The sequence below is a fragment of the Zeus faber genome, assembly GCF_960531495.2.
Source record: "Zeus faber genome assembly, chromosome: 2".
Classification (NCBI taxonomy): domain Eukaryota; kingdom Metazoa; phylum Chordata; class Actinopteri; order Zeiformes; family Zeidae; genus Zeus; species Zeus faber.
Genome location: NC_137189.1, coordinates 30091920 through 30118523, shown reverse-complemented (window position 1 = coordinate 30118523; position 26604 = coordinate 30091920). Strand labels below are relative to the sequence as shown.

The 26604-nt window shown below is 45.2% G+C and overlaps 1 protein-coding gene across 1 annotated transcript in view; it reads left to right on the top strand.

Annotated features, from left to right (window-relative positions):
* gtf3c3 (general transcription factor IIIC, polypeptide 3) overlaps positions 1-14580 on the top strand; it is a 16610-nt gene extending 2030 nt beyond the window's left edge. Inside the window, 20 exon segments of the mRNA XM_079996880.1 lie at positions 1-25; positions 1402-1680; positions 1683-1722; positions 1724-1796; positions 1941-2064; positions 2592-2783; positions 3294-3459; positions 3541-3688; positions 4191-4341; positions 6031-6131; positions 7222-7393; positions 8238-8440; positions 9492-9593; positions 10151-10283; positions 11297-11522; positions 11743-11797; positions 12595-12730; positions 13189-13313; positions 13470-13622; positions 14233-14580. The exon segment at positions 1-25 is cut by the window's left edge and continues 60 nt beyond it. Coding sequence (XP_079853006.1) covers positions 1-25; positions 1402-1680; positions 1683-1722; positions 1724-1796; positions 1941-2064; positions 2592-2783; positions 3294-3459; positions 3541-3688; positions 4191-4341; positions 6031-6131; positions 7222-7393; positions 8238-8440; positions 9492-9593; positions 10151-10283; positions 11297-11522; positions 11743-11797; positions 12595-12730; positions 13189-13313; positions 13470-13622; positions 14233-14355 — 2727 coding nt within the window. The 3' untranslated portion in view covers positions 14356-14580.
* The last annotated feature ends 12024 nt before the right edge of the window (positions 14581-26604 follow it).

The following is a 26604-nucleotide window of genomic DNA, read 5'->3' as shown; positions in this document are numbered from 1 at the left end:
TCCGGACAGAGCTTAGGGAGAACAGGTAAACTATGCCTACATTTACACTCATTCTGTCACTTTTCCCCACAAGTTGTACTTAAAATCCTACGTGGGGTACTATGACTTTCCTAAATTGATTTTGCAAGTGTATTTGTACAACAAAAATATCATGATAAATAAAATAAAAAAATACAAATAATTTATCGCTATACAAAAACATTTACATTTTTTCCGCTATGACTACTATATGTACCATATTATCGACCTATATTTATTTATCTTTATTAATAGACTCACAAAGAATAAAAGCACAGAAATACAATAAAAAAATATAGAGATAGCAGATAAATGTGTTTAAAATAAAGCTAATTAAAACAGTCCTACAGGTTTAAACATTGGTTTTACATAAGGCATCCAATGCATTTTACATTGGATTAGGTCAGATGGATGCTTCATTCATCCCCGGAGTGATATTGCAGAGTTCCCAGCTCAAATAAGAACAAACTAGAAGAAAACGCGTCATGGTTGTATGCCTCCGCCAACCAGTCAAGTTGCAGTAATGGCCAGAAAAGCAGCGTTTTCAAGTGTTTTTGCAGAACATTATCATGTCACAGTGAAGTTGATCTCTGAACCTTTGGATATAAAATGTCATCACTTAATGTTATCCTCTTAGAAATTTGTGTGAAATTTTGTCATAATTAGCGTATGAATTCTTGAATCATGGCCAAAAACATGTTTTGTGGGGTGACAGTGTCCGTGACCTTTGACCACCAAAATCGAATCAGTTCGTCTTTGAGTCCAAGGGGACGATTGTGCCAAATTTTAGGAAAATTCCCTCCAGGGGTTCCCGAGATACCGCGTTCACGAAAATGGGACGGATGGAGGGACAACCCCAAAACATAATGCCTCCGGCCGTGCCTCTCGCCGGTGTGGAGACATCAAGAACAATCGCAATAAATTGACAAAAATAGGAATAATTTGGCTTTATATAAAAATATTTTTATGGAAAAAGTGTGTGTGTGTGTGTGTGTGTGTGTGTGTGTGTGTGTGTGTGTGTGTGTGTGTGTGTGTGTGTGTGTGTGTGTGTGTGTGTGTGTGTGTGTGTGTGTGTGTGTGTGTGTGCTGCTATTTTCGCAATGAGTACTCTATGTACAATATTTTTTATCTATATTTATCTCTTTATTGTCATTGTTCAAGTAGGATACAACAAAATTTGTCGTCTGCATTGATAGACGTAAAGATGAAGGAAAGCATGAGATCGAAGGAAAAAAAAAAAAAGATCACAGATAAAGACATTTAAAAGGCAAAATAATTAATTCTAAGTGTAGGGTGGCTCTCTTCACGTATTTTCATCCCCTTCTCCCTCCTCTTCCCTTCTTTCCTTCCCTTGCATCCTGCTCTCCTCTCCTCTCCTCTCAGTGGAGGGCGTCAGCCCTGTGGTCCAGCAAGCCTTTGCCTCCATGCTGGAGGTGAAAACCGAGCGGCCATCGTCAGACGACGATAACGATGAAGAAGGGGAAGAACAGGAGGATGAGGAGGAGGATGAGGAGGAGGAAGAAGAAGAAGAAGAGGAGGAGGAAGAAGACAGCTTGAGCTACTTGGACGACGATAAAGACAAGGACTACAAGGTGGTGGAGAAGAAGACCGGGGACGGAGAGAAGACGACCGCCAGGAGGAGGGCGAGAGGAGGCCGGAAGAAGAAGGTGGAGGAGGAGGAGGAGGGGGCGGAGGAGGAGGAGGTGGAGAACCCCACGGTGGGCGACGTGTTCGCCCTTGAGATGGAGCTGAACCGCGAGAACAAGAAGATGATGAAGGTGAAGAGGAGGAAGGACTGTGTGTGTCCATTTTGGCCACTGGAGCCGCCAACTTAAAGTGTGTGTGTGTGTGTGTGTGGGTGTGGGTGTGTGTGTGTGTGTGTGGGTGTGTGTCTGTGTCTGTGTGTGTGTGTGTTTTGCCAGGAGCGTCGGCACCGCAGCAAGCTCCCCCGGGCCCTCAGGGGCCTCATGGGGGAGGCCAACATCCGCTACGCCCGAGGGGAGAAAGAGGACGCCATCTTGATGTGCATGGAGATCATCAGGCAGGGTACTGACACTGTGTGTGTTTGTGTGTGAGTGTTAGAATTGCTTTGGAATGAACAAAAATCCTAACAAGAATAATAATAAACATAAATATAGTTGAAAGTTATTATATATATATTGATGTATAGATGACAGACAGACTAATAGATAGATAAATGGGCAGATAGATAGATATACTATATTCATCCCCATAACTAAATTACAATGACTCAGCAGCCCACATCACTAGGCAGTAATAATAACAAACAATAGAATAAAAATATGAAGAAGAAAGTGGCAACTTATGGGAATAATAATAATAATATGCAATAAAAACACACAATTAACTGTTACCCAATAAAAATATAGAAAAAAAAGATATGACAGGAAAATCAGAATGAAGAATGAGCTCTGACTGTACTGTTATCAATAAAGAGGCCAAATACAGAATGCAAGTACAGAAGGTGATGAATGTTTCCACCTCTCCTCCTCCTCCTCCTCCTCCTCCTCCTCCCTATCTCCACCTTCGTTTCCCCCTCCTCTACCCTGCAGCCCCGCTGGCCTACGAGCCCTTCTCCACACTGGCCATGATCTACGAGGACAACGAGGACGTGGAGAAGGCGCTGCAGTTTGGCCTCATCGCCGCCCACCTCAACCCGTCCGACTGCGAGGAGTGGGTGAAGCTGGCCGAGATGTCGCTGGAGCAGGGCAACGTGCGGCAGGCCGTCATCTGCTACACCAAGGGTGGGTGGTGCGGGGTCTCTCTCGAGGCTGCATCGTGCTTTCTCCGTCTGCACGTAAGCCGGCGCGCCCAGGTGTTGAACAGAGACGTTCGCCTGGCTGGTTGCTTTTGTTCTTGGATGGATTGTGTGTGTAATGCCATGTGTCCACCAGGGGGCAGTGCTGCATTCAGAGAACCACAATGTACAGAAAATGCAGAAGAAATCTTTACTTTATTTGAAAACTTTAGAACCTGCAAATATGGATATGCAGATGCTTAACAAAACAGGGTTCTTACCGGGTCCTTGAGGTGCTTGAAGTTGTTGAATTTCGCCCGTCGGTAATTTTGAAGTGCTGGAATACCTTGAAAATGGCCTCCTTTGTCCAGAAGTGATTGAAAAAGTCCTTGATAAAAATGACAGCTTAATGCGAATGTCATTTTGTAATGCCAGATTGAACCCTGAAAAAAGTACTTGGAAGTCCTTGAATTTTAATCATGAATCATGAATGAATGGTGAATGATCCCCCCTCCAGCCATCAAGTACAACCCCACCAACGTGCGCTACCTGTGGGAGCGCTCGAGCCTCTACATGCGCCTGGGGGAGCACAAGCAGTGCATGGACGGCTACCGACGCATCCTGTCGCTGCTGCCGCTGGAGGACGGGGAGCACTTCATGCAACTGTCCAAGGACATGGCTAAGTGAGGGTCACGAAATAGAATCCGCCTCGAACACCCCGAGTGGATGAACGTGATGAATATTCGTTATGACCTCCCTGTCAGGAGTTACTACGAGAGCAACGACCTTCCCTCGGCGCTGGGCGTCATGGAGGAGGCCCTGACGCGGCACCCCGACCTGGTCAGCGACGAGATCATCAACATGGCGGCCGAGCTCTATATCGCCAACCACCAGCACCCCAAGGCCCTGCAGGTAGCCACAGTGTCCTTTAGAGACCCCGCAGGCGAGACCCACGCCGACACCTTAACTGTGATACCGGGGCGGGGGCGTTTTTCCTGAAGGTCGCTAGGATCAGGCGGCGATAACCCACGATAGCGTCGCTTACGTACGTGGCACCTGGTGGTCTGAGCTCGGTGGGTTCTCTAAGGACGCGATGGATCAGCCAATCAGTGGAATACAGTTCAATACAGAACGGGCTGTTTTCTTCACATTTGCAAAGGGGGTATTAATGACGGAGTTATATTCATGCAATATTTAAACATAAAAGCAGCCTGGCAATCAATGGCCAAATGCATAAATATGTAATTTAGAATGTTGCCTTTCCACTCAAACTGATCTAAAGTAAATGATCTGCATGTTTCATTTCTACCAAATAGTTTTTCCTTAAAAAGACGAATTATTGTAATATAAATTGTGTAGGAGTACTGAGTGCTGCACATGTATTTGTTGAAATATATTTGTGTGTGTTTCCTAGGTGTTGGTGCAGTTTTCTGGAGTAGTTCTGGTGAGGATCGAAAAGGAAGACAACTCCACCCTGCCGACACAGGAGGAGAGAGAGGAGGGAGGACAGGTGGAGGACGCGAGAGGAAACGAAAAGCAGGAGAAAAACGGAGGACAGGAGCTGGGTGAGTTGGGACCCGCTGAGCTATGGACTGGATGTGGGGATAAAATAAATTCAATAATAAATTAGATCATTTAAGAAAGAATAACACATTCCTTTAAATTAGAGCGTCCTGGCTTTTGGGAAACCTGACATCCAGGTGCCCTGCGCTGAGCCCACTCGGCTACGTGGATGGGCGTCTGGGGCTTGGGGCTGGATGGGGCGTGCGGCCGGTGTTGGTGGGGCGGGCCTCGCCCTTTCGCGGGGCGCTGGTGGCTCGCCTGGGGGGGCGGGCGGTTTGGGCGGGGTGTCGGTCTGTCTGCGCGGGACCTGGCTACGGGCCTGCGTCCGTGCCTGCCGTCCACAGCCCGGGTCCTGCACCTGCGGCTGCATCTCGTGCCTGCACGTGGGGGTGGGTTGTATGTGTGCGGGGTGCAGGGTCTCATCGCGCGCTCCGGGACTGGGTTATGCTCCTCAGGGCCGGGCGAGGGTGTTGCTCCGCGGGCCTCCGGCTTCTCTGGGGGCCGGGGGGGGGGGTCTTCTGTGGCTGCAGGGCGGGGGTGCTCGGGGGCCCAGAAGCCACCCCTGAGTCCCGCAGCCATACAGACACCCCACAGCCGCGGGACTCAGGGGTGGCTTCGGGGCCTTTTCCACTCCACTGCTTGGAGCCGCTACGATATAATACCGACCTTACACACCAGAATTTAATGGGACAAGTCCTGTCCACTCACCGGTGAACACTTCACACATCACACACACACACGCACACACACACACACACACACACACACACACACACACAGGCGGTCTCATCACAGGCACACACACACCCCCAGCACCTGCTTTGAACGCACCCCAGCACCCTCCTGGTGACGTCCTTCTCCTTTTCTCCCTCATTTACTGCCATAACTATGACAGGAAGAGGCCACGTGACCAGTTGCTGTTCCACTTTTCCCGCACCTGATTAACTCTGTTTTTTTCCATACGTGTTGTCGTCGGATGTTAATGTTTTTCCGTGTACATGTTATTTTGTTTCTATGTTTCTTGGTCGAGTAGTGATTTGTTGTTTTAAAGGCCAAGACATGGTAAGATCGTTCTCCAAAGAGGGGAATTGGTGGTGGATATAGGGGAGAGAGAAAAAACAACAATAAAAAACTAAACGCTGCATCTGCTGGGGTTGTCTGTCTACTTGGAACGCTCTGCAGTCAACAGGGCACAAGTCATTGGATGCCATTCACTCTCGAGATCCCAGCAATAGCAATATGGATCCAGCCCTGCGAGCTGGACCCCTGATAATGACCTTTATTTTAAACGCACCTTTCAGGCATGACAAGCAACTCAAGTGCTTTACATGAATTGCGATCAAATGGCAACAATTAAAGCAAAGCAAGCAAGTAAAATGGTAAAAATATCCTCTACTCATTTCAGATTTGGGTTTATCAAATTTGGGTTTTTCAGCATTTGAAGGATCACAATATATTTTTTTAAATGGAGTTGGATTTGCATTTTTGCTTTTAATCCCTACTTTTGAATTCACTGAATTCTCAATGCTTGAATTTTGTCGTCAGAAATTGAAGTGCTGGAAATACCTTGAAAATAGCCCATTTTGTTTTGAAGTGCTTGAAAGGTCCTTGAAAAATCCTGATCATTGAAAATATATATATGTATCTACTCTATATAACATCTTTGTGTGTGTGTGTGTGTGCGCGTGCAGGGGAGGTGAAGGAGGTTGTGGTGCCAGACAGCGTTCCAGTCGACATCAGGGCCAAACTTATGGTCTGTCTGATCCACCAGCATGTCTACAGGCCGCTGGATGTAAGGACCGAACCCTGGTCTCTACCCCCATTCCCAGATCATACTCCTCTCTCTATCTGTCCATCTATCTCCATCTGTCTATCTGTCGCTCTATCTGTCTATCTGTCTCTCTATCTGTCTATCTGTTCCTCTGTCTCTATCTGTCTCTCTATCTGTCCATCCGTCTCTATCCGTCCATCCGTCTCTCTATGTCCATCCGTCTCTCCTTCTGTCCATCCGTCTCTCCTGTCCATCTGTCATTCTATCTGTCCATCCGTCTCTCTATCTGTCCATCCGTCTCTCTATCTGTCCATTGTCGTCTCAGGGAAATGGAAATTTATATTTGAATATATAGTGGTACTTTGACTTACGAGTTTGATTCGTTCCGTGACAGAGCTCGTATTTCAATCTGTTTGTATAGCAAATCAATTTCCCCCATTGTTATAATAATTGAAATGCCATCAATGCGTTCCAGCCCCCAAAAAAAACACCCCATTTTTTTTTGTTACGTGCGCCGGATTCGCTCGCCACGCCAACCAGCGGCGGCGTACCTGAAGCTCGCTCGTCGTAACTCACATTTTTGCTCGCAAATAAATACAAAAAATAGACGGAACGACGGCTCGTATCTCGGAAAACTCGTATGTTAGGGCACTCGTAACTCAAGGTTCCACTGTAGTTATAAAGATCTCATTGAAAATGTATTATATTTGATTTGATTGTTACATAAGTCCTTGACAATGGAAAAAATATTTATTTAAAAAAGTACTTGAAAGTCCTTGAATTTAATTTTGTAATGCCAGAATGAACCCTATTTAAAGTGTGTGTGTGTGTGTGTGTGTTGTGTGTGTGTGTGTGTGTGTGTGTGTGTGTGTGTGTGTGTGTGTGTGTGTGTGTGTGTGTGTGTGTGTGTGTGTGTGTGTGTGTGTGTGTGTGTGTGTGTGTGTGTGTATTGCCTGTGTATATGATCATATTGTTGCATATTGTCTATGTTTTTCACCTCTTGTAATTTCCGTTCTATTTTCCAATCGCTGTCCATATTATTCTTTCCACTGCTTCAAAGCACCCCCGGTTGATCCCCTAAGTTCTCTTTCATCTTTCTGCCTCTTGGAAGGCGCTGCTGACGGAGATGATGGAGCAGAGTCCGGAGGAGGTGGGCGACCTGTACCTGGACGTGGCCGAGGCCTTCCTGGAGCAGGGGGAGTTCAAGTCAGCGCTGCCTCTGCTGTCGGCCCTCACCACCTCCATCAAGTACAACCTGGCCGTGGTCTGGCTGCGGCACGCAGGTAGGAGGCCGGCCTGGAGACCCGGGACCACCGCTGGCTTGTATCGTGTCGTGTTCTGGTGAAAATGTATACGCCTTGAAATTGTGAGAGACAGTCTTGACGTCAAAACCAAGGAGTTTCAAGGTTTGGGCCACAAGAGGGCGCTAGAGGGTCTGCAGCAGCTGCCTCGGGTGGTGTATGACTGTGTTAATAATATAAGTCAAAGAATTATATTTCACTAAAATTAACACTGCATAATAACTAGTGTTTAATTAGTATCGTAAGATGAGATAACACATTATTAATCCCCGGCGGAAAAAATCTCTATGTAGCTAATATTTGAGAAAATACAGGCCTGTTTTTACAAGAAATCACATTCAATTTGCAAATGTTATGGTTGTTGGGGTTCTAAGAAGATATGGCCTCATATTTGTGACATGATAATACGGGCAAACCTGTTCCAATATCATGCTTTATATGAACAATGTGGATTCTGTAGACTTCTGACACAGTGAATTTTAAGCACAGATATCAGTCAGGGCATCGTTCTCCAAAACGACCGATCTTAGCGTTAAGTGAGTTTTCTATGTGTGATTCTTATCAGGTCTTAAATTGAGAACACGCACTCTGCTCTTAAGAAAGAGCTTGTTAAGGTCACCGTTTTGGCTATTTAAGTTGTTTAGGGGCTTAAGGGGAACATCTTCAGTGTCATGGTAAAAATATAGGATCTAATAATATTATATAAGAATATACAAAAAGGAACTTTGAATAAAATGCGTATTTGGCAGTGACTCGTGCAGGTCTGAGGGCTTTGGACGCTTTTGGGGAGCGAGACCCTGATGCGTATCAACCCGTCGTCCTGTAGAGTGTCTAAAGGCGCTGGGTCACCTGGAGCCAGCAGCAGAGAGCTACAGCCGGGTGGTGGACATGGCCCCCCAGCACCTGGAAGCCCGGCTGTGCCTGTCCACCCTGCAGCAGCTGCTGGGGCGGCCCGAGTTCGCTCTGAAGGCACTGGAGCCCATGTACGACGCCGACACGCTGGCTCAGGACTCCTCAGCCGCACGCAAGGTCCGTAGCATGAAGTCCACTCTGCACTGGAGAGTCATTCTGCATTCGCACCGCTGCTCTACACTTGCCTGTTTAACTAATGATCAGTCTTGTGGAATTTTCCATGGTCCTACGAGGTTCGATGCCATCTGTGGTTCAATGCCAATTTTGACCACTTTATCACTATTCCCTATAACTTTTAGTTGTTTTTTTTCGATATCTTTTGAGTTTATTAGGAATTATAGAATCATTTTTGTCAATGTTGATAACACCTTATTTGTACAATAAATTATTCAACGTTTCAACAAGTTGCTTTTAGAGTGTGTTTTGAAAACCACGGACTACTGCCCGTTCCGCTACCTACAGATGCCGTGACAGTAATAAGAAATATAATTGTAATTATATTTTATAATTCATATATAATTCAATTCTACATTATAATTAATAAAAATGTCAAAATATTATTGACACCCCTTATAAATGTGCAGTTGCATCGTTGCACCAGGTCTCTGCAGACGATCGTGCAGAGAGCGCTCCACAGACGGTAATAATGTCACTCAGCTTCAGAGCTTCAGTAAGCTGTACAATGGGGGAATTGCATTTGCCAAAGAACGTCAGCACGATTGTCCCATTGTACTGCATAATGTAGCTTGAAAGTAAGGTAAAAAAAAGGTTCTGGTACAGATATATACAAGGTTGGACCGTAGCGGTTGCCCGCTTTCCCCGGGCTGTCAGCCATAGTCAACCAACTTGTGCGGTCTGGTTGCCCCGTTGCTATGATTCAAATTTGATAACCAAGAGCTGATGCATGGCTGCCTACGTGACAACCACTCCGAAAAGATAGTGTTGAGCCCTGGTATGTTTACAAAAATAGATATTTTCCACAATAGATATTTCAAAATGAAAGGTTATTAAGATTATGTCCCTGGACTCAACTCAGGTGTGTGTGTGTGTGTGTGTGTGTGTGTGTGTGTGTGTGTGTGTGTGTGTGTGTGTGTGTGTGTGTGTGTGTGTGTGTGTGTGTGTGTGTGTGTGTGTGTGTGTGTGTGTGTGTGTCTGTCTGTGTGTGCAGGAATTAAAGCTGCTGCTGCATCGCTCCACTCTGCTGAAGACGCAGGGCAGACTGCAGCACTACCTCGACGCCGTGATCACCATGATCTCCATGCTGCTCAAGGTAACTCGCACACACACAAACACACACACACACACACATTGTTATTCCGCACTGGTTCTCAACGTGGTGTCTGGGAACCCGGATAGTAATAGTTAAACTCCACCATTATTTAATTTGCAAGACGTTTTTTTTACTATTTGATGGATGGATATATGAAAAAAGGTTGGGAAAACAGTGAATTACCCCAAACTGTACTACAAGTATATCACAAGTTAACATAGTCAGCTGTACAACTGTACAACCTGTAAACTTCTGTTTATATGTGTAGATATATTTAATATCATTTTAGGTTTTTTTTATCTCTTTTTACTTTTACTGTTCTGTCAGCTCCTGCTGCTCTATCACCCGGTTTCCCCCCTTGATCGATAAAATGTTATCTCCATTTCATTCTCTTAATAATATGAGTGATAAAATGTATAAAAAGAAACAAGCTTCTTTTTTGAACAATTTGCTCTGTTAAATAAGGATGCGGTGGGGATGAACAAAGAAAAAAATCTATGCTCTATTCTGATCGTAGTATTCCCATCTACAAAAGGCGTTGTGCACGTGCGTTCTAGGTGGCAATGCAACGTGCGCGGGTGTGTGTGCGCTCCACCACGGTGTCTGGAGAGCGCCACCTGAGACTGGTCAAGGTCAAAGACATGAACACGGACATCACGGACCAGGAAGCGGCCTACCAGGACATCAGTGGTACCGCTCTGAATTTTTGATTTCAGCACATTCCCAACAAGAGAACAGCGCTCATGGGTGATATCAATTCAACACGTTTGGTTGTAGATATCGGCCGGAGTTGATACTTCAGCGCAGACAGGCTGGATACCAATGCGTGATTACTATGACACTATAATACATTTGTAGTAATACTACACCATTCAAACACTCAGTGGAAACATAAAGTACATACACAGTACAAACAAGTGAGGCCCCCTCTTCTTTTAAAGGTAGAGTCAGTGATGTTTGATTCGCTCGTTGTGCAAATTGACCATGATATATCGACTAGGATTCTCAGATGGTGTTGAGGCTGCTGGGAATTCTAGCCGCCACTGGGTCATTCCGGTCTGGACTCGGAAACGCGCCTCATCCCCCAGACCCGTCGATCTGCGCTCATTCCCCATCAAGACCGTTTTATGTCCCCAAACCGGTTTCATTTTCGCACGCTCATTCGGTGCCTTACGGCTTCCTTTTTGAAGGCGCCATTTATCGCTGATTGTCCGATGTCACTGATGGGAGGAGTGTGACTGCCTGTCATGACTTTCCCAGGGGGTTTTGAGTGATGTAGGCTTGTTTCTGACATCATGATCAAACTACGATTTACTTTTGCAATGTTATGTCAGGGATTCTTTCATTTCGAACTACGTAAAAAACACAAGTGTTCATATTTTTAGCTCACAGAGTGTCATTTTAAAATCTTATTTTGCTGATTAAAGCTTCAGTCTGATGGGCATTTTAAAGGGCAAATCATGGACTTCTTAGAGTGTGATTTTAACGCCCTAACTGTTATCACGCCGCACCCAGGCAACATTAACAAAATAGTGCCAACAGAGGAGATGTAGGGTGTTTTTTTTTTTTGTTTTTTTTTGTTTTTTTTTTTCTTCCTGTCTGGAACAAAACATCGCAAGAATCCGCACCAACAGTGACAAAGACAAAAGGGGTTGGTTATCTGAGTGGGAAACAGATTTCCTCCATGTGAAAACGCTCGGCAGGTAAGACCAGCGTGCTGTCCAGGGAGGAGTGGTGGCAGCTGCTGGTGGGCTGCGTCAGCATGCTGTGCGAGGTGCGGCGCTACAAGGAGGCCGAGCTGCTGGTCGACTCGGCCATGGAGTTCTTCTCCTTCTACGAGAACAGGCCCAAGAGGAAGGAGCTGGAGTTCTTCGGGCTGTCGGCCGCCTTCCTGGACCGCAACTACCGCAAGGCCTACGACTACATCAGGTGAGGGGGGGGGGGGCGTCGGGGAGAAAGACGGGGGGAAGGGACCGCACCTCGCCTCCCCTCCGGCTCCCTCGGCGCCGTCATTGGTCTCACTCCGTGAACACCTTGTTCCACACCCAAAAATTAAGATGGTCGCTCACTTGGTGACGTTTGCTAACTGGATTCTCTGGGTTGTCCCGCCGTTTGTTATCGATGGGGTTTATTTTTCTGTCCTTCACAGAATTATGCTGATGGACAGTGTGGAAAGGCCTCAGCTGTGGAACGTTTTCAACCAGGTGTGTGTGTTTGTGTGTTTGTGTTTGTGTGTGTGTGTGTGTGTGTGTGTGTGTGTGTGTGTGTGTGTGTGTGTGTGTGTGTGTGTGTGTGTGTGTGTGTGTGTGTGTGTGTGTGTGTGTGTGTGTGTGTGTGTGAGAAAACCCTTCTTATGCAGCTTCCCAAACTGAAAGTGCGTTTCCCAAAAGCATCTTAACTGAAGACGCTCTTAGAAACAGCCGTAGACTGACGAGTGTTCCATACCACTCGTAGGAGGCCAGGTGCCTTTAATGAAGCCCATACAGTACACCCGCAGGAGTCACCGCCAGATACATGTTTTATTCGCAGGTTTTTTTTATGTTCAGGTCATTATGCTGTTACCATTATTAGAAAGGCAACGTGTGGTGCAACTGCAATTATCTTTCAAATAACCCTACAAAAATAGCGAGACACAAGAAATGACTCAAATAGCCCGACAACAAAATAAGATGAGGACACGGGGGAACGGGGGGGGGGGGGGGGGGTAAAAAAAAAAAACTTTTTATCAAGCCGAGTATTGTTTTGTCGCTTTAAGAGCTATTTTGGGAAGCGCACGCTACAAATGAAAGAACCCTTTGTTAGATCGCACGTAGAGAACGCACTCAGCTCTTAAGGTGGAATGTTAATGAGGTAACACAGCCCAGTGCGATTGGCTCCATATTTCTGATGTCTGTGCAGCAAAAACAAACAAAGCAGCGTTCCCGCGTTTCCGTCTTTTGCGCGCGTCCTTTCGATTGACGTGGGATTGAGCATTTTTACATTTGTACATTTTCCCCCCCAGGTGACGTTTAACTCCCAGCACCAGCGTCACCACCGCTTCTGTCTGCGGCTGATGCTGAAGAACCCGGAAAACCACGCTCTGTGTGTCCTCTGTGGCCACAACGCCATGGTGTCCGGCAGCTTCAAACACGCCCTTGGTACACAACTCATACACCTATAGACACGGAGAAATGGATTTCTGACAGGCAATTCTTGGATTTCCTATAAAAATTTTGATCTTTATTTATTTAGCATCGTTTGAGTTTTGGCGTCTGGGCTTATCGCCCCGGCGAGGTGTACAGCAAACATAGGCGTCGTTAATGAGCTAGAAATGTAGGAGTGATGGGCTCCAATAGTCCCGTTAGATAGAAGAGTATAACCAAACAGGTGGATGCAGGGGAGGTGGAGGGAGCGCAGCAACACAGCAAAGCAGGCGGCAAAGCAGGCAGAGCAGGGGGGATTGGCTGCTTAAGCAGGCCGGCCCATGAGGGGCGCGGAGGTGTGTGGCGCCGTCGAGTTGTCCGACAAAACTAGCCCCGCCGGCGCCCCGCCTCGTATGTGTGAGCCCCCACACTGATGTCCCCTCAAACACCCAACCGTCTGTGTGTGTCTGCAGGTCAGTACGTCCAGGCCTTCAGGACGCATCCCAGCAGCCCCCTCTATAGCCTGTGTGTGGGACTCACCTTCTTCCACATGGCCTCACAGAAGTTTGTGGCCAAGCGGCATCCACTGCTGCTGCAGGTCAGTCCCTGTGTGTGTGTGTGTGTGTGTGTGTGTGTGTGTGTGTGTGTGTGTGTGTGTGTGTGTGTGTGTGTGTGGTCTCCAAATTGATTATTAACAGGTCCTCACTTGGATACCAGTAAAATAATGTGTGTGTGTGTGTGTGTGTGTGTGCAGGGCTTCACCTTCCTGTGGCGCTACATGGAGCTGCGCGGGGAGTGCCAGGAGAGCATGTACAACCTGGGCCGAGCGCTGCACCAGCTGGGCCTCACACACCTCGCCATCCACTACTACCAGAAGGCCCTGTCACTGCCCGTGCCCCGCCTGGAGGTGCACACACACAAAATGATTCTGCTTATTTGTCACCAGTAATAAAACAGACGCTATCGGCGTCATCAGCCACAGTGGCTTTCCCACCAGGATACCGGAACTAAATGACCCAGAACCTGCTGAAACTAAATCCTTAGCGGTCCCTTAAAGAGTTCCTGGTTGCTTTAATTTTTTTTAAGTGTGACTTAGTCTAAATTTAGGCTTTCGCTTGCGCTGCTGCACCATTTAAAATGTTCTGACCTTTGTAGTTTATTTCTGTCTTTTATATTTTCTTTCTCACTCCTCCGATGTTTTTGCCCTCGGTCTCTGTCCGTTCTGTCTTTGTTGCTCCCTCCTTCCACTTTTGTCATCTTGCGCTCCTATTTTGAAAATGTAGTTACCTTTTATTTTTCCTTCTCACCACCTCTCATCTCTCTCTCTCTCTCTCTCTCTCTCTCTCTCTCTCTCTGTTGTGTGTATATATGTGTATGTCGCTCATATTTTAAAACATACTTTCCTTTTATTTTCCCTTCTCATTCTCACCTCCCCCGATGAAATAAATAAATAAAAATACGTGGGGTTTTTTTAACTCACTCTCTCTCTCTCTTTCTCTCCCTCCCTCCCTCCACAGGGTATCTCTGACGATCAGGTGGATCTGAGCAGAGAGATCGCCTTCAACCTGTCGCTCATCTACCAGGCCAGCGGCAATATGGAGATGGCCAGGCAGCTCATAAACACACACTGCATCGTCTGAACACACACTGCATCGTCTGAACACACACACACACACACACACACACACACACACAGACAATTAAATGTGAGAGCAATGCATCCTAGCCATATTATTAGAACCAACTTCATCACCACTACTGATCACTCCTTTTGTCATCTATATTGTTTTAAATAATTCATTTTTTGATACTGAACATGTAAGTAAGTTTATTATATGTATATTTTGTCAAATAAATAAGCAACAGGCCTATTTTTGGATCAATTTGTTTTGATGTGATGGTTCTGATGATGAGACAGAGAAGCCGAGTGACGCTTGGACTCTGAGGTTTTCTTTTGTTTGTTTTTGGGGTTTTTTTCTTCTTTTTTTTTTTTTTTCATGGATTAAGGCTTTGGGATTATTGAGTAAATCCTTCCCTCTCCTTCCCAGTGACATCCTCTGCCGTCTGCTTGCAGCATCTTTACTCCCCATCTCACTGCACTTAATCTCTAGGACGGGGCTTCCCAAACTTCTTTATGACAAACAAATCTGTATACATGATCTGCCTATAATAAACCGTTGTATAGATTGTGTGGAATTAAGGATTAGGCTACATAAATTAAACCTCGCTGACAAGTCAGAAATTCCAAATCTCGGAAAGAAAATAAATGTCACTTCATTCGTGAGGGTGAGATGATGTTTTATGTATTGTGGGGAAATGAATACAAAAAATAGTGTTTACAAACAATTAAAAAGATTATTTTGTTATAGACCCCTGTTCTCGGTGGTTTGAGTTAAACCTTCCCGGCAAAAAATGCAAATCGCTGAGCCAACAAGAAAATAAAAGAAAATATATAAAAAAATAATTAAAAATCGAAAATAAATATACATTATATTAACAAGTATAATACACTATTTATATAGCATATTTCAAAACAAATTATAGTAAAATGAGTAAAATTTTTATTTATTTACCAAAAAACACTGTGTGTGCGTGCGTGCGTGTGCGTGTGTGTGTGTGTGTGTGTGTGTGTGTGTGTGTTTGGGGGGGGGGGGGGGACCTTGGTTGGACACATCAACCCCACGACGTTCAAAGTTCACAACAATTGTTTACCAATCTGGGTCGCCATGGAAGGTGCTGGAGAAAAGCAATGAGCTTCATCCCCCAAATGTGTCCCCAGCAGTAGTCGCTAAGTGAGTCAGATCTGAAGAAGCTCTCCAATTTTGCTACATTGGTTCCATTTGTCACATTATTTCCAGTTGTTACATTGTTTCTCTTACATTGTTTCATCTTGTTACACTGTTTCTATTACATTGTTTCAACTTGTTAAATGTTTTCTATTACATTGTTTCATCTTGTTACACTGTTTCTATTACATTGTTTCATCTTGTCACACTGTTTCTATTACATTGTTTCATCTTGTTACATTGTTTCTATGACATTGTTTCATCTTGTCACACTGTTTCTATGACATTGTTTCATCTTGTTACATTGTTTCTATGACATTGTTTCATCTTGTTACATTGTTTCTATGACATTGTTTCATCTTGTTACATTGTTTCTATGACATTGTTTCATCTTGTTACATTGTTTCTATTACATTGTTTCATCTTGTTACATTGTTTCTAATACATTGTTTCATCTTGTTACATTGTTTCTATGACATTGTTTCATCTTGTTACATTGTTTCTATTACATTGTTTCATCTTGTTACATTGTTTCTATGACATTGTTTCATCTTGTTACATTGTTTCTATGACATTGTTTCATCTTGTTACATTGTTTCTATGACATTGTTTCATCTTGTTACATTGTTTCTATGACATTGTTTCATCTTGTTACATTGTTTCTAATACATTGTTTCATCTTGTTACATTGTTTCTATGACATTGTTTCATCTTGTTACATTTTTGACGTGTTTGGACACATCAACCCCACGACATTCAAAGTTCACAACATTTGTTTACATTAGACCTCGGTCGCACGCACATGCACGTCGGCGTGTTTTGTCGCCAAGTGTGTGTATGTTTGCAGCAACAAACATACGTAACAGTTTTCCCTGGATTGTGTGTGTGTGTGTGTCTGTGTGTGTGTGTGTGTGTGTGTGTGTGCGCGCGCGCGAGAGAGAGAGAGAGAGAGCGCGAGCGATCGCGCGCGCGCGTGTGTGCGGGAGAGAGCGAGCACGCGCGCGCGATCGGAGTCTGCAGGAACGGAAACGCGGAGGCGGATGTGAAGTAGAAGCTCAATAAATAAGAAATGAGATAAATGTCTTCGTGCCAGGCGACGGCGTGGACTGGATTTTGTATTTAAAGGAACTGGGATTTTCCGACTCCCGATCCAGCTTTTCTCCTCCAGGAGGCAGCGGGGAGGAGCGCCGCCGCTCCCCCACCTCGGAGCGTCGAACCCAGCTCGGGAACACGGGATAGAGCGTCGGCGCGGCCCCGGCCCATGGATGTTTCTGTCCTCCATGATCCAGGCTCCACGATCCAGGCTCCACGATCCAGGCTCCATGATCCAGGCTCCAGGCTCCAGGCTCCAATCTGGGTCGCCGTGGAAGGTGCTGGAGAAAAGCAATGAGCTTCATCCCCCAAATGTGTCCCCAGCAGTAGTCGGTAAGTGAGTCAGATCTGAAGAAGCTCTCCGATTTTGTTACATTGTTTCCGTTTGTCACGTTATTTCCAGTTGTTACAGCGTTTCATCTCGTTACATTGTTTCTATTACATTGTTTCGTCTCGTTACATTGTTCCTATTACATTGTTTCGTCTCGTTACATTATTTTCTGTTATATTCTTTCATCTCGTTGCATTGTTTCTATTGCCTTTGCGCTTTGGTGCGGGAGGTGGATTTTTAAAGCCGTTACTTTGACAGGTTTCCTTCAACCAGGCTGCGATGGTCAATTTTCTGCATATTACACATAGAGAAGCCTCACAACTATGCGGTGAAGGAGCATATTATACGGCGCATTATATCGTCGCATCTCGCGTCAATATTTTCTGGGGGTTTGTTTCCTTGAAGCCCCCGCTCCCGCCGTGTTATTTGTACTTTCATTCAATGTCCTCCCCGCCAGGAGTGTTTAGTAAACTGTGATAGTGCTGCGTGGTCCAGCAGAATAAAGACAACCAGTACGGGGTCACAAACTAAACAGAAAGAAGATCTGTTTTGGGAGCATCAAGTGGTCTAGAGCGGTGGTTTTCGGCGTGTGGTCTGGGGGACCCCCCCCTACGGTTCCTTCCAGAGGTTCCGGGGGCTCCCCAGCAAAAAAAGATAAATAGATTTCAACCTCAGTTATTTCACTTCCAAGACGAAAGAACCGTTAGAGAATGTGCGATAACGACGGTTTGGGTCCTCGTTTCACTTTTTCCTCCCCAACTACGGTATAGACGCGTCCACGACCTTGTGTTTTAACTGGATCGTGTGTTTGTTTCACTTGTTTGTAGTGTGTGACAGTTTTATACGTCTGTGTTAAATGTTGTAACAATGTTTATGCTGCTCTCTTGGCCAGGTCGCTCTTGAAAACAATCTCAATGAGACTGTTTACCTGGTTAAATAAAGTGTGTGTGTGTGTGTGTGTGTGTGTGTGTGTGTGTGTGTGTGTGTGTGTGTGTGTGTGTGTGTGTGTGTGTGTGTGTGTGTGTGTGTACGTGAGTCACATCCCACGTTTAAAAAAAATCATCTCAGATTGGGGTCCCAGGGATAAAATCTGAGCAAATGGCTTTGGCCAAGTCTGTGGCCGAACGCAGATCAGACTGAGGGGCCTCTGTGCGGAAAAGGGTTAAGAATGTGTGGTCCAATGTGTGATATACAGTTTGCGTACCTCGTCTAATGACCAAACAGCGCACATCAGTTCAACGGAAGCTCACTTTCCAGTTCAAACAGCGTTGTGGGAGCCAACCGGGTCTCACGATGGTTCTTTTCTATCCTCTCGTTTCTGTCGCTCAGCAGACACATTCCTCACACGCAAACGTCAGTCAGGCCATGCAGCAGCGGGGTCTGGAGCTCCTCCTCCGCCCTAATGGCCTTGACGGGGAAACACTGCTTAACTCGATCTGTGTGGAACAGGCTGAAAGCTTCACCTTAGTGCCCCAGGGGTTTTAGTTTCAGCCTGACGTAGTCGGGTTAGAAATCTTTTCAATGAAATTTGTAATGGAGTTGGCCCATCGAGACTAGCCGCTCCCCTGTGGTGCCAGAGCGCAGGGTCCTGCCTCTCAGACAGTCTTGCTCAAGGGCATGTCGTCGGGGCTTCACAGGCGCTTCGTTCCCGGGCTGACCCACTGGAGGACTAAAAGATCTTTTAGTTTTTTCTTCTCTGCAGTTGTAGCCGGATTATAGTTGTCATATTTCTTCAGCCTGATGCTTCTGCGGGTGCTTTATCAAATTTGAAGGCGCGGCAATAATAGTTGCCCAGTGTACCTGGCCATGGTGAACTGTTTCCAGGGTTTAAAAAAAAAAAAAAAAAGGAAACAGGCATACACATGTATGTTTAACACCAAGGGAAATAAGATGTCATTCACGCTGTCAAAAATGGTGAAACAAGTGAGAATATTGAAATTTGGATTATAATCGTATAGGATGGCTGGCTCATTGTTGCTGTCATGGTAACGTTAGGCCACATGTGGGTACTGTTGTTATCACATGCAGTAAACATACTTTAACCGTTTACATTATGTTGCAACAGCGATGTTGCAAATATGTTGATTTTCAGTCTAGATTTGTTTTAGATCAGATTCTTACTTTTTCTCTCTCCAGTATCCGATCCAGCATTTTATTTTTTATCTATTTTTGTATATTGATATAATTTTATATATTTGATATCAGCCTGGCACCGATAGGGTTCTTTGTCAGGAGGCTCCGCCTCTTAGGGGCTACACTCCTATTGGTATATCCCCAACTGCGTATGCGGATAACTGAAATGTATTCGTCCACTCGCTTCAGCCAATGAGGATGCAGCAGCCCTCAGCGTGGACAAAGGGGACACCTTCTCTCGGCCTCCCACTTCACCCAGGTATGTCACCTTTTTTTCCGGCGTCGAGCTGACCGACAGAGGCCAGGGCTCCATCACGTCGGCCCACTCTGCCTACGGGGAGCTGTCGGTCTGACCCCTCCGGGTGGACTTCCACAGCCTCTTCACCTTGGTTGCGTGGCGCCGGGGTATTTCCATGCCTCCACCAGCACTGGCCATGGAGGTGGATTTGATGGTGGGGTATGCCTGGTAAGGCGCAGGCCGCACGCGAGGGCTGTGTCGTGGGGCTGTCGGTCGTTACCCAGAGACATCTCTGACTGTCGCAGACCACCGTGCGCGAGCCCGAGAAAGCTCGGCTGATTTACACGCCCATGTTGAAAACACGGCTGTTCAGGGGTGCTCTCACTGTGGCCACCAAGTGCCTCCGTGAGGGTGACAGGAGAAATCTATTACATAGTGCATGGCTCTCTGTCCCCACCCCACTGCAACCCCCGGAACGAGCGTTACAGCTGTAGCTGCTATCATGCGCCCCGGGTGTACAGCAGAGCGAGCGGCCCGAGACCCCCCTCCCCACACACGGGGAGTTCTGGGTCCTCCTCTGGGTTACACTTTTATAATAAGCGTACATTGAAGCAAGCGGCTTCATGCTCCTTCCCGTATATAGTATTTATCACCTCCTACCTCTCTGCCACGACAGGCTCACTCTGAGAATGCGCAGCATGAGGTTTATAGAGCAGCTCTAGCGTTGCCTGCTGCAAAGCGGGACCTTCAGCCCTCTCCCACACAAGGAGGCTAGAGAACTCGAGGCTGCACTCGTGGGCACGTGCTGCATCCAAGCAGGATTTCCACGGCAGTGCCCCTCACGGGACACGCTGCCTCCGAGCCTGCGGCCCTCAATGAGCACCTGAACTCCCGGGCCACCGGCAAGACCATAGCCCAGGCGTGTTCACACAAGGTACCTCGCTGCTGAGCGCGTGTCGCACCCAAGTGGGACTCCCATGGCTGTGCGAGGACAGCACCCCTCATGGGACATGCTGCCTCTGAGCCTCTGTGCCACTGGGCCTCCTCCACATGCGTCCTATCCAACAATAGTTTGGAGGGCTCCTGTTGAACCCAGTGCGCCACCCACTACGCTAGCTAGTTGTGCCTAGCCTACTGGAGAGTTCTCCAGACCCTCACACAGGGTGTGCATCTGGGTCTCCTGTTCACGCACAGGTTTTCACGTATACCTCCCTGACGTGATGGGGTGGGACCTGGCATGGCCAGGCGGGGCACTTTGGATCACGGAGCGCCAACCATTAGTGGTGGCGGGCCCTCACCAGAATGTGCGGGAGGAGCGGCTTCGCCGTCTGTGTCCCGTGTGCGCTTTGGCGTGCTACATGGACAATTCGGTTGTCACAACAACTGTTTGTGAGCTATGGAGCGGCCGCACTTCATCAGCCGCTCTCTGCATAGTGCCTATCTCATTGACTATGCACATGTATTGCGATGGCTTATGAGTCGGCTGGTCGGGCTACACCGACCACTCTCCATGTCCACTCTACTCGAGGCGTGGCAGCTTCAGAATCAAAATCAGAATCAGAAATACTTTAATAATCCCAGGGGGAAATTACTTTTGTTACAAATCCAAATCTACATACAACATATTTACATACAACATATAATAATTATTAAGAAACATATTTATATATAAATATATATATAAACATATCTATATACACATGGAATCGAATGCCGTCTCCTGGTTGTCGGCATCCCCATTCGTCCATTTCTACCTGCGCAACGTTTCCACAGGGTCCCTTCCCCAGTCGGTGAAATGACACTCTCTCTGTGGATACGGTGTGTGCAGTGTTAATTGCTTCCCATTGGCCCATCAGTGGGGCACAATGGATTGCCAGGGTGGCAGTGTGCGTAGATTTAGTTCACTGCCGGCTTTGGCTGCTTCAGCCCGCACCATGGACCGTTAAGACACTTGGGGAGTTTTCGGCTCCAGCAGGGTGTAGAGTATCAGGGGTCTCCGCCCCTAGCATACCAATAGGAGCGTAGCCCCCTGACATAGAACGAGAATTGCTGTAGCTTTGTAACTACAATTTTATGAAAGAGGCATAGCCCCTTCGGTTTTATACCCCACTGGACCCCCATCAGTCTTGCTGAATTGGTTTCAGAGGAGGGGGCACTCCCGGGGTTCATGTTGACTACGCTGCTCCATCCTGATTGTAGCAGTAGGATAAATACATTTCAATACTTCCACGTATGAAGGAGGTGCCTCCTTCATAGAACCGTAGTTACAAAGCTACAGTGACTCTCGTTTTGCATCGGTGCCTTCTCTACTAGGGAGTTTGTAAGAACTTCTACAGCGCCGGTGTGTTCTCCTTGTTGGACGATTAGAGTGTTTCCTGTTACCTGGTGTAGTTATTCAAGCTGCTTATTGATCCTCTGTGGCTCTGCTCAGATAATGCTCCTTCAGCGTCGGTTATATCCCTTACATTGATCTAATCCTCTAAAAGATGAGTCACCACTTCCATGTCAGCGTGCTGCCCTAAAGTCAATCAGAAAACACAATTTGAAACCCTTGGCCCGAACATTACCAAAGCTTGACTGATTTGATGAGTTAACACCGGATATATTTTGCTCTGTGTCATGAAGTGAATTGGCGTTATTGTTCCCTCAAGTAAAATACCATATAAACACACTCACTTCCACAGTGGCACAGTGGAATGTAGTGGGTGTGTGTTGGGGACAGGAAGCTGTCGTCTCTGTCAGCGCCGCCTCATTGTTCTCCAATCACGCAACGGTTATTTCTGGATGATGATTTTGTGTGTGTGTGTGTGTGTGTGTGTGTGTGTGTGTTTGTGCTCGCCTATGTGTGTGTCGGTGTGTGTGTGTGTCTATATTGGATCGCCCACTGTCAATGGTTTTCTGTTGGTCAAACTAAAACAAGTCAAAATGGACGAGGTCATTCAAAGTAAAGCCACAGTTACTATCTATATTTCGTCTGGCGAGTCCAGTGAAAACTCAAAATGACCTCCACAGCCCAACTAACACTCGTAGGGGCCGTTTCATGGACACAGATGGGGGCTTATTTTACACTAGATCACACTTTTAATCTGGACTAACTGAAATGGCTTTTCAAATCGTCACAGACTTGCCCTAGTATTTCGAGCTAATCTAGGTCTAAGTGAAGGTTTAAATTAAATCTTTGGATTAATGGATGAGGCCCGCAGGTCGACCAGGTTGATCTGGACGAAGATCAGCACCGAGACCAGACAGAAGGAGCTGACTAGTCCTTCATTAGGTTACTCCAGGACTTCCTAGTCTAGAACTCATTCATCTGAGGTTGGCATTTTAGAATTCTGGGTTAATTTAAGTAGGATTAGCCTCGTCCTGTCTGTGAAACTGCCCCATCGTGCTGAGTTAAGCGTATCCTTGAAATCCACCATTCAAAGCAGTTAACAACACCCTGCCATTGGCCAAGCGATGCCCCTACTTAAATACTGAACCCAACCCTAGTCACAATACAGCACCAAATACAGGTCAGATAACCCTTTGAAACACGATCTGCTCCTAAAACGCCCAATACGTCTCTAGTCCAGCTAGTTTGGTCAATATTCCATTTTTCTGTGTGTGTGTGTGTGTGTGTGTGTGTGTGTGTGTGTGTGTGTGTGTGTGTGTGTGTGTGTGTGTGTGTGTGTGTGTGTGTGTGTGTGTGTGTGTGTGTGTGTGTGTGTGTGTGTGTGTGTTTAAAGATGTGAGAGTATGTCAATATGGGTCGTTGGTCTTGTTTCTCACCCTGCTGTGTGTATATTTAGGCACCGTCTCACCGCGTAAAAATAACCCGCAGTCTCCATGTTTGGGCTGAGGTGTGGTGCCGAACATCTACGCCACCTTTTTCAGCCCGGCTCCACATACCCGATCCTGAGATTCCTCTAATACCATGCCGTGGAGAGGGGTGAGATACGGTCTTGTGGTTTTTCAATTTCTCCCAGTTTGTTTTTTAAAACCACCTTGGTCCGTCACATGGCAAACCCTTGCATTCCCTGGTTACAGGAAAAAATATCCGTCCAATTCAACTTTTATGTGATGGAGCATTTATCTTAGTATAGGAACCTTTGCACTGCAGCCGAAATGGCATTTTGGGACCCAATTTGTTACTGTACTGATGTGTTTTTTTCAAGTATGTGTACTTATTTTATCTATCTATCTATCTCTTTCTCTCTCTATCTCTCTCTCTATGTATAGCTATATACTGTATCTATATACTGTGTGTATTTATATATATATATATATATAGACGTGTATATGTATATATCTATATTTGTATCTCTATCGCTCTCTCTCTCTCTCTCTCTCTCTGTATATATATATACACATAGATAAATATATCATACAGAATGTGCAAGATCAACAATAAAACATTTAATTGGTAAAAACTGAATCCATCAGACGGAATTATTCATAATATATATATAAATAATGTATTAATATGTGTATCTATGTTTTTTTTTTTTATGCATCTTTATATCCATATCCTTGTAAAAAACTACGACACTGCCTATAGTATTCAGTAAAACAACACATGGATTTGGATATTTTCATATCTATTTTGTGGCAATAAATCGGATGCTAATCAGAAATCAGCTAATGCCACGTCCGTCTCAACGCATTGATCGGAATGTGATGGTCAATGCGATTCAAATGTCATCGAATCATAACATGTACAGGTGCCGACAGTTCAAACAAAACTTTAAAGGCTCTGCGCTTTCTTCTTGGTCCTAAAATCTCGACTCTAATCATTTTTTCTACTGTCAGAACCTCATATGGAAAGTAGGTGTAAACAGGCGGCAAAAGAAATCGGATGTAGGCAACAAATGGGAACTGGGCATTAAGAAGTGTTTTACCACCGTGAACGCAGCCTTAATCGCCGCTTTTGCAAAAAATCACAGTATTCCCACGGGTCCAATGAATTGAAATCGTATTTGATCATAATGTCAAGTTTTGTTTGTATTTTTTATTTATTTATTTCTTAAATTTTATTTTATTAAAAAAAAGAACAATTTTAACCTGTGCTGTCAGCATGCTGGGCATACAACACAGAGTATTTTGTATGCCATTGCATTCAGGACAGAGTTAGTCTGCAAGTGGAGTTCCAGTTCTCAACCTGCAATGAAACTCTTTATTTATTCTTATATAATCAATGACGGCTGCAATAACTCTGTCCTGTGGACGACCTGTAGGATGACAAGAGCACAGTTTTTGGTTATGGAGAGCCACCACCAACCCCTCTCTTTGGAAAACTATGTATCGTGTTTGGGTAACAGACAACTGATCACTACTCCAAAAGGGGGAGAATCACCGCGGCGAGGCAAATAAACATAGAAACAAACAACATTTAGACAAAAACATGAACATCGGACATTGTTTGTATTCATAAGATCTATTTATGATCGGGAACTGCTGATCCCGCGTTTCCGTGGCCGTTGCATTGTGGGTAATGGCTCGTTAATAGACCTGCGGGGGATGCTCTTGGCGTCTTCTCTCCTCAACAAGGAAGTGGTCATCGATGCGTCCGGCGCTGCAGCTCTGACTCATTTCCAGTCGCACGGAGCCCTGTCGATGCTTTTCAAGCCGCTGATATGAAGAGCAGCCGGTGTTGAAGCAGCGCAAGGTTTTATTAACGTGTGTTATGTTGACACACAGGACGCTGGGATGTGTTTCAAAGTGTTATTTTTATATTTAAAAAGGCACTGTTACGGAGTGCCTTTTTTTATAGAGGGAAAACCCAGAAACCTCATTTCCACACGTATAATTGCGACGAACAATTGAGTTGTCCTCATTTTGTTCTTTTTATGTCGCTATAATTGTGGCGTGAAATAAAACTTGTATTCGTATATCTACTGATATAATGTAATTATTATACATTTATTAAGAACATAAACATTTGGCTAGACAGTTAATTTTCCACAGCCCACCTGACTCACACTCTATTTATCGTGACATTTTGTTTAAAATTGGGTGTAAACCGACAATCTCACAAAAGGTTTGCGATCAGCTCAAATAATCGGCTCAAACCAGGCGTGTCATTTTGCTCTACTGTGAACATATTAGAATACTTGGATTTTCTTTGGTAATTTAAATACAGACGTTGGTTTGTTTTTAAAACAGAAACTACGCGCCCACACACAGACACGCGCACACACGGACAAATGCAGCCAGCGTCCTGCAGACACCAGGGCAGTGGGGCAGTGATGAGTCAGCGCGTGTGTGTGTGTGTGTGTGTGTGTGTGTGTGTGTGTGTGTGTGTGTGTGTGTGTGTGTGTGTGTGTGTGTGTGTGTGTGTGTGTGTGTGTGTGCATGCGTGCGCGTGTGCGTGCGTGTGTGTTGTGATGGAGCTGGCGCCAGTCGTATAGCTCCAGCGCTGATCGCATCTTTTTCGCCCCGAAGCCTGAACAGACCACGCTGCCTCACAAGGCTCGCCAGATAAATATAGATTTAACACTAACCCCTAACAATCTTTTATCCGGTGTGTAAAATCGCATTTTGCGTATTTTATTATATATTTGACTATTTTTTAATTTTTTTTTGTTAGTTCACTTTTTTGTTTTGTTTTTTATTCCACATCTTTTCAGACTTAACGTTTTTATTTTTTATGCTCAGGTCTGTAGTCTCACCAGAACAAGTTCCGGGTGTAATATACTAGGAATTAGTTCTGCTGAGACATATTACGTACATATATATTATTTAAATGTATCTAAAGGAATAAAGTGATAGAGAGAGATACTCTACTCATCCCCGGATGGACATTGTAGCTGACATAAAGATAACAGTAGACCAAGTGGAATATATAGTGTATGCAATAAACCTAAAAATTAACAAAAAAAAATTAAAAAAATCTGTTTTACATATACCAGGAATGTGTCATGATGAGGTTTGGTGCGTAAAAACTGAAAAATATGGAGAATAAAAAAATGAAATGATAAAATAGAACAAAAAGTAAAAATCGAATTAAAATGTGTAAAATATATACAAATTGCAAATAAATACAAAAATAAAAAACATTAAAAAAAACACAAATCGTCAGAGGGAAGTTTTTCCACAGGTTTTCAATGCAGTTCATAGTTTTGAGCAATATTTCCGCACGGCAACTTTTTTTATTTTTTATTTTATTTATTTATTTTTTTTGCCTTTGGGTGATGATGTGGCTTGTTTTTTTGAGCTCTTCAAGTCGACTTTGATCACGTCAGTCAGACGCGTCAGAGCCTTTTTTTTTTTTTTTTTTCAGGAATGGTCTGCTTTCTAAAATTGAATTCCACGTCGTCATATCATATCTACA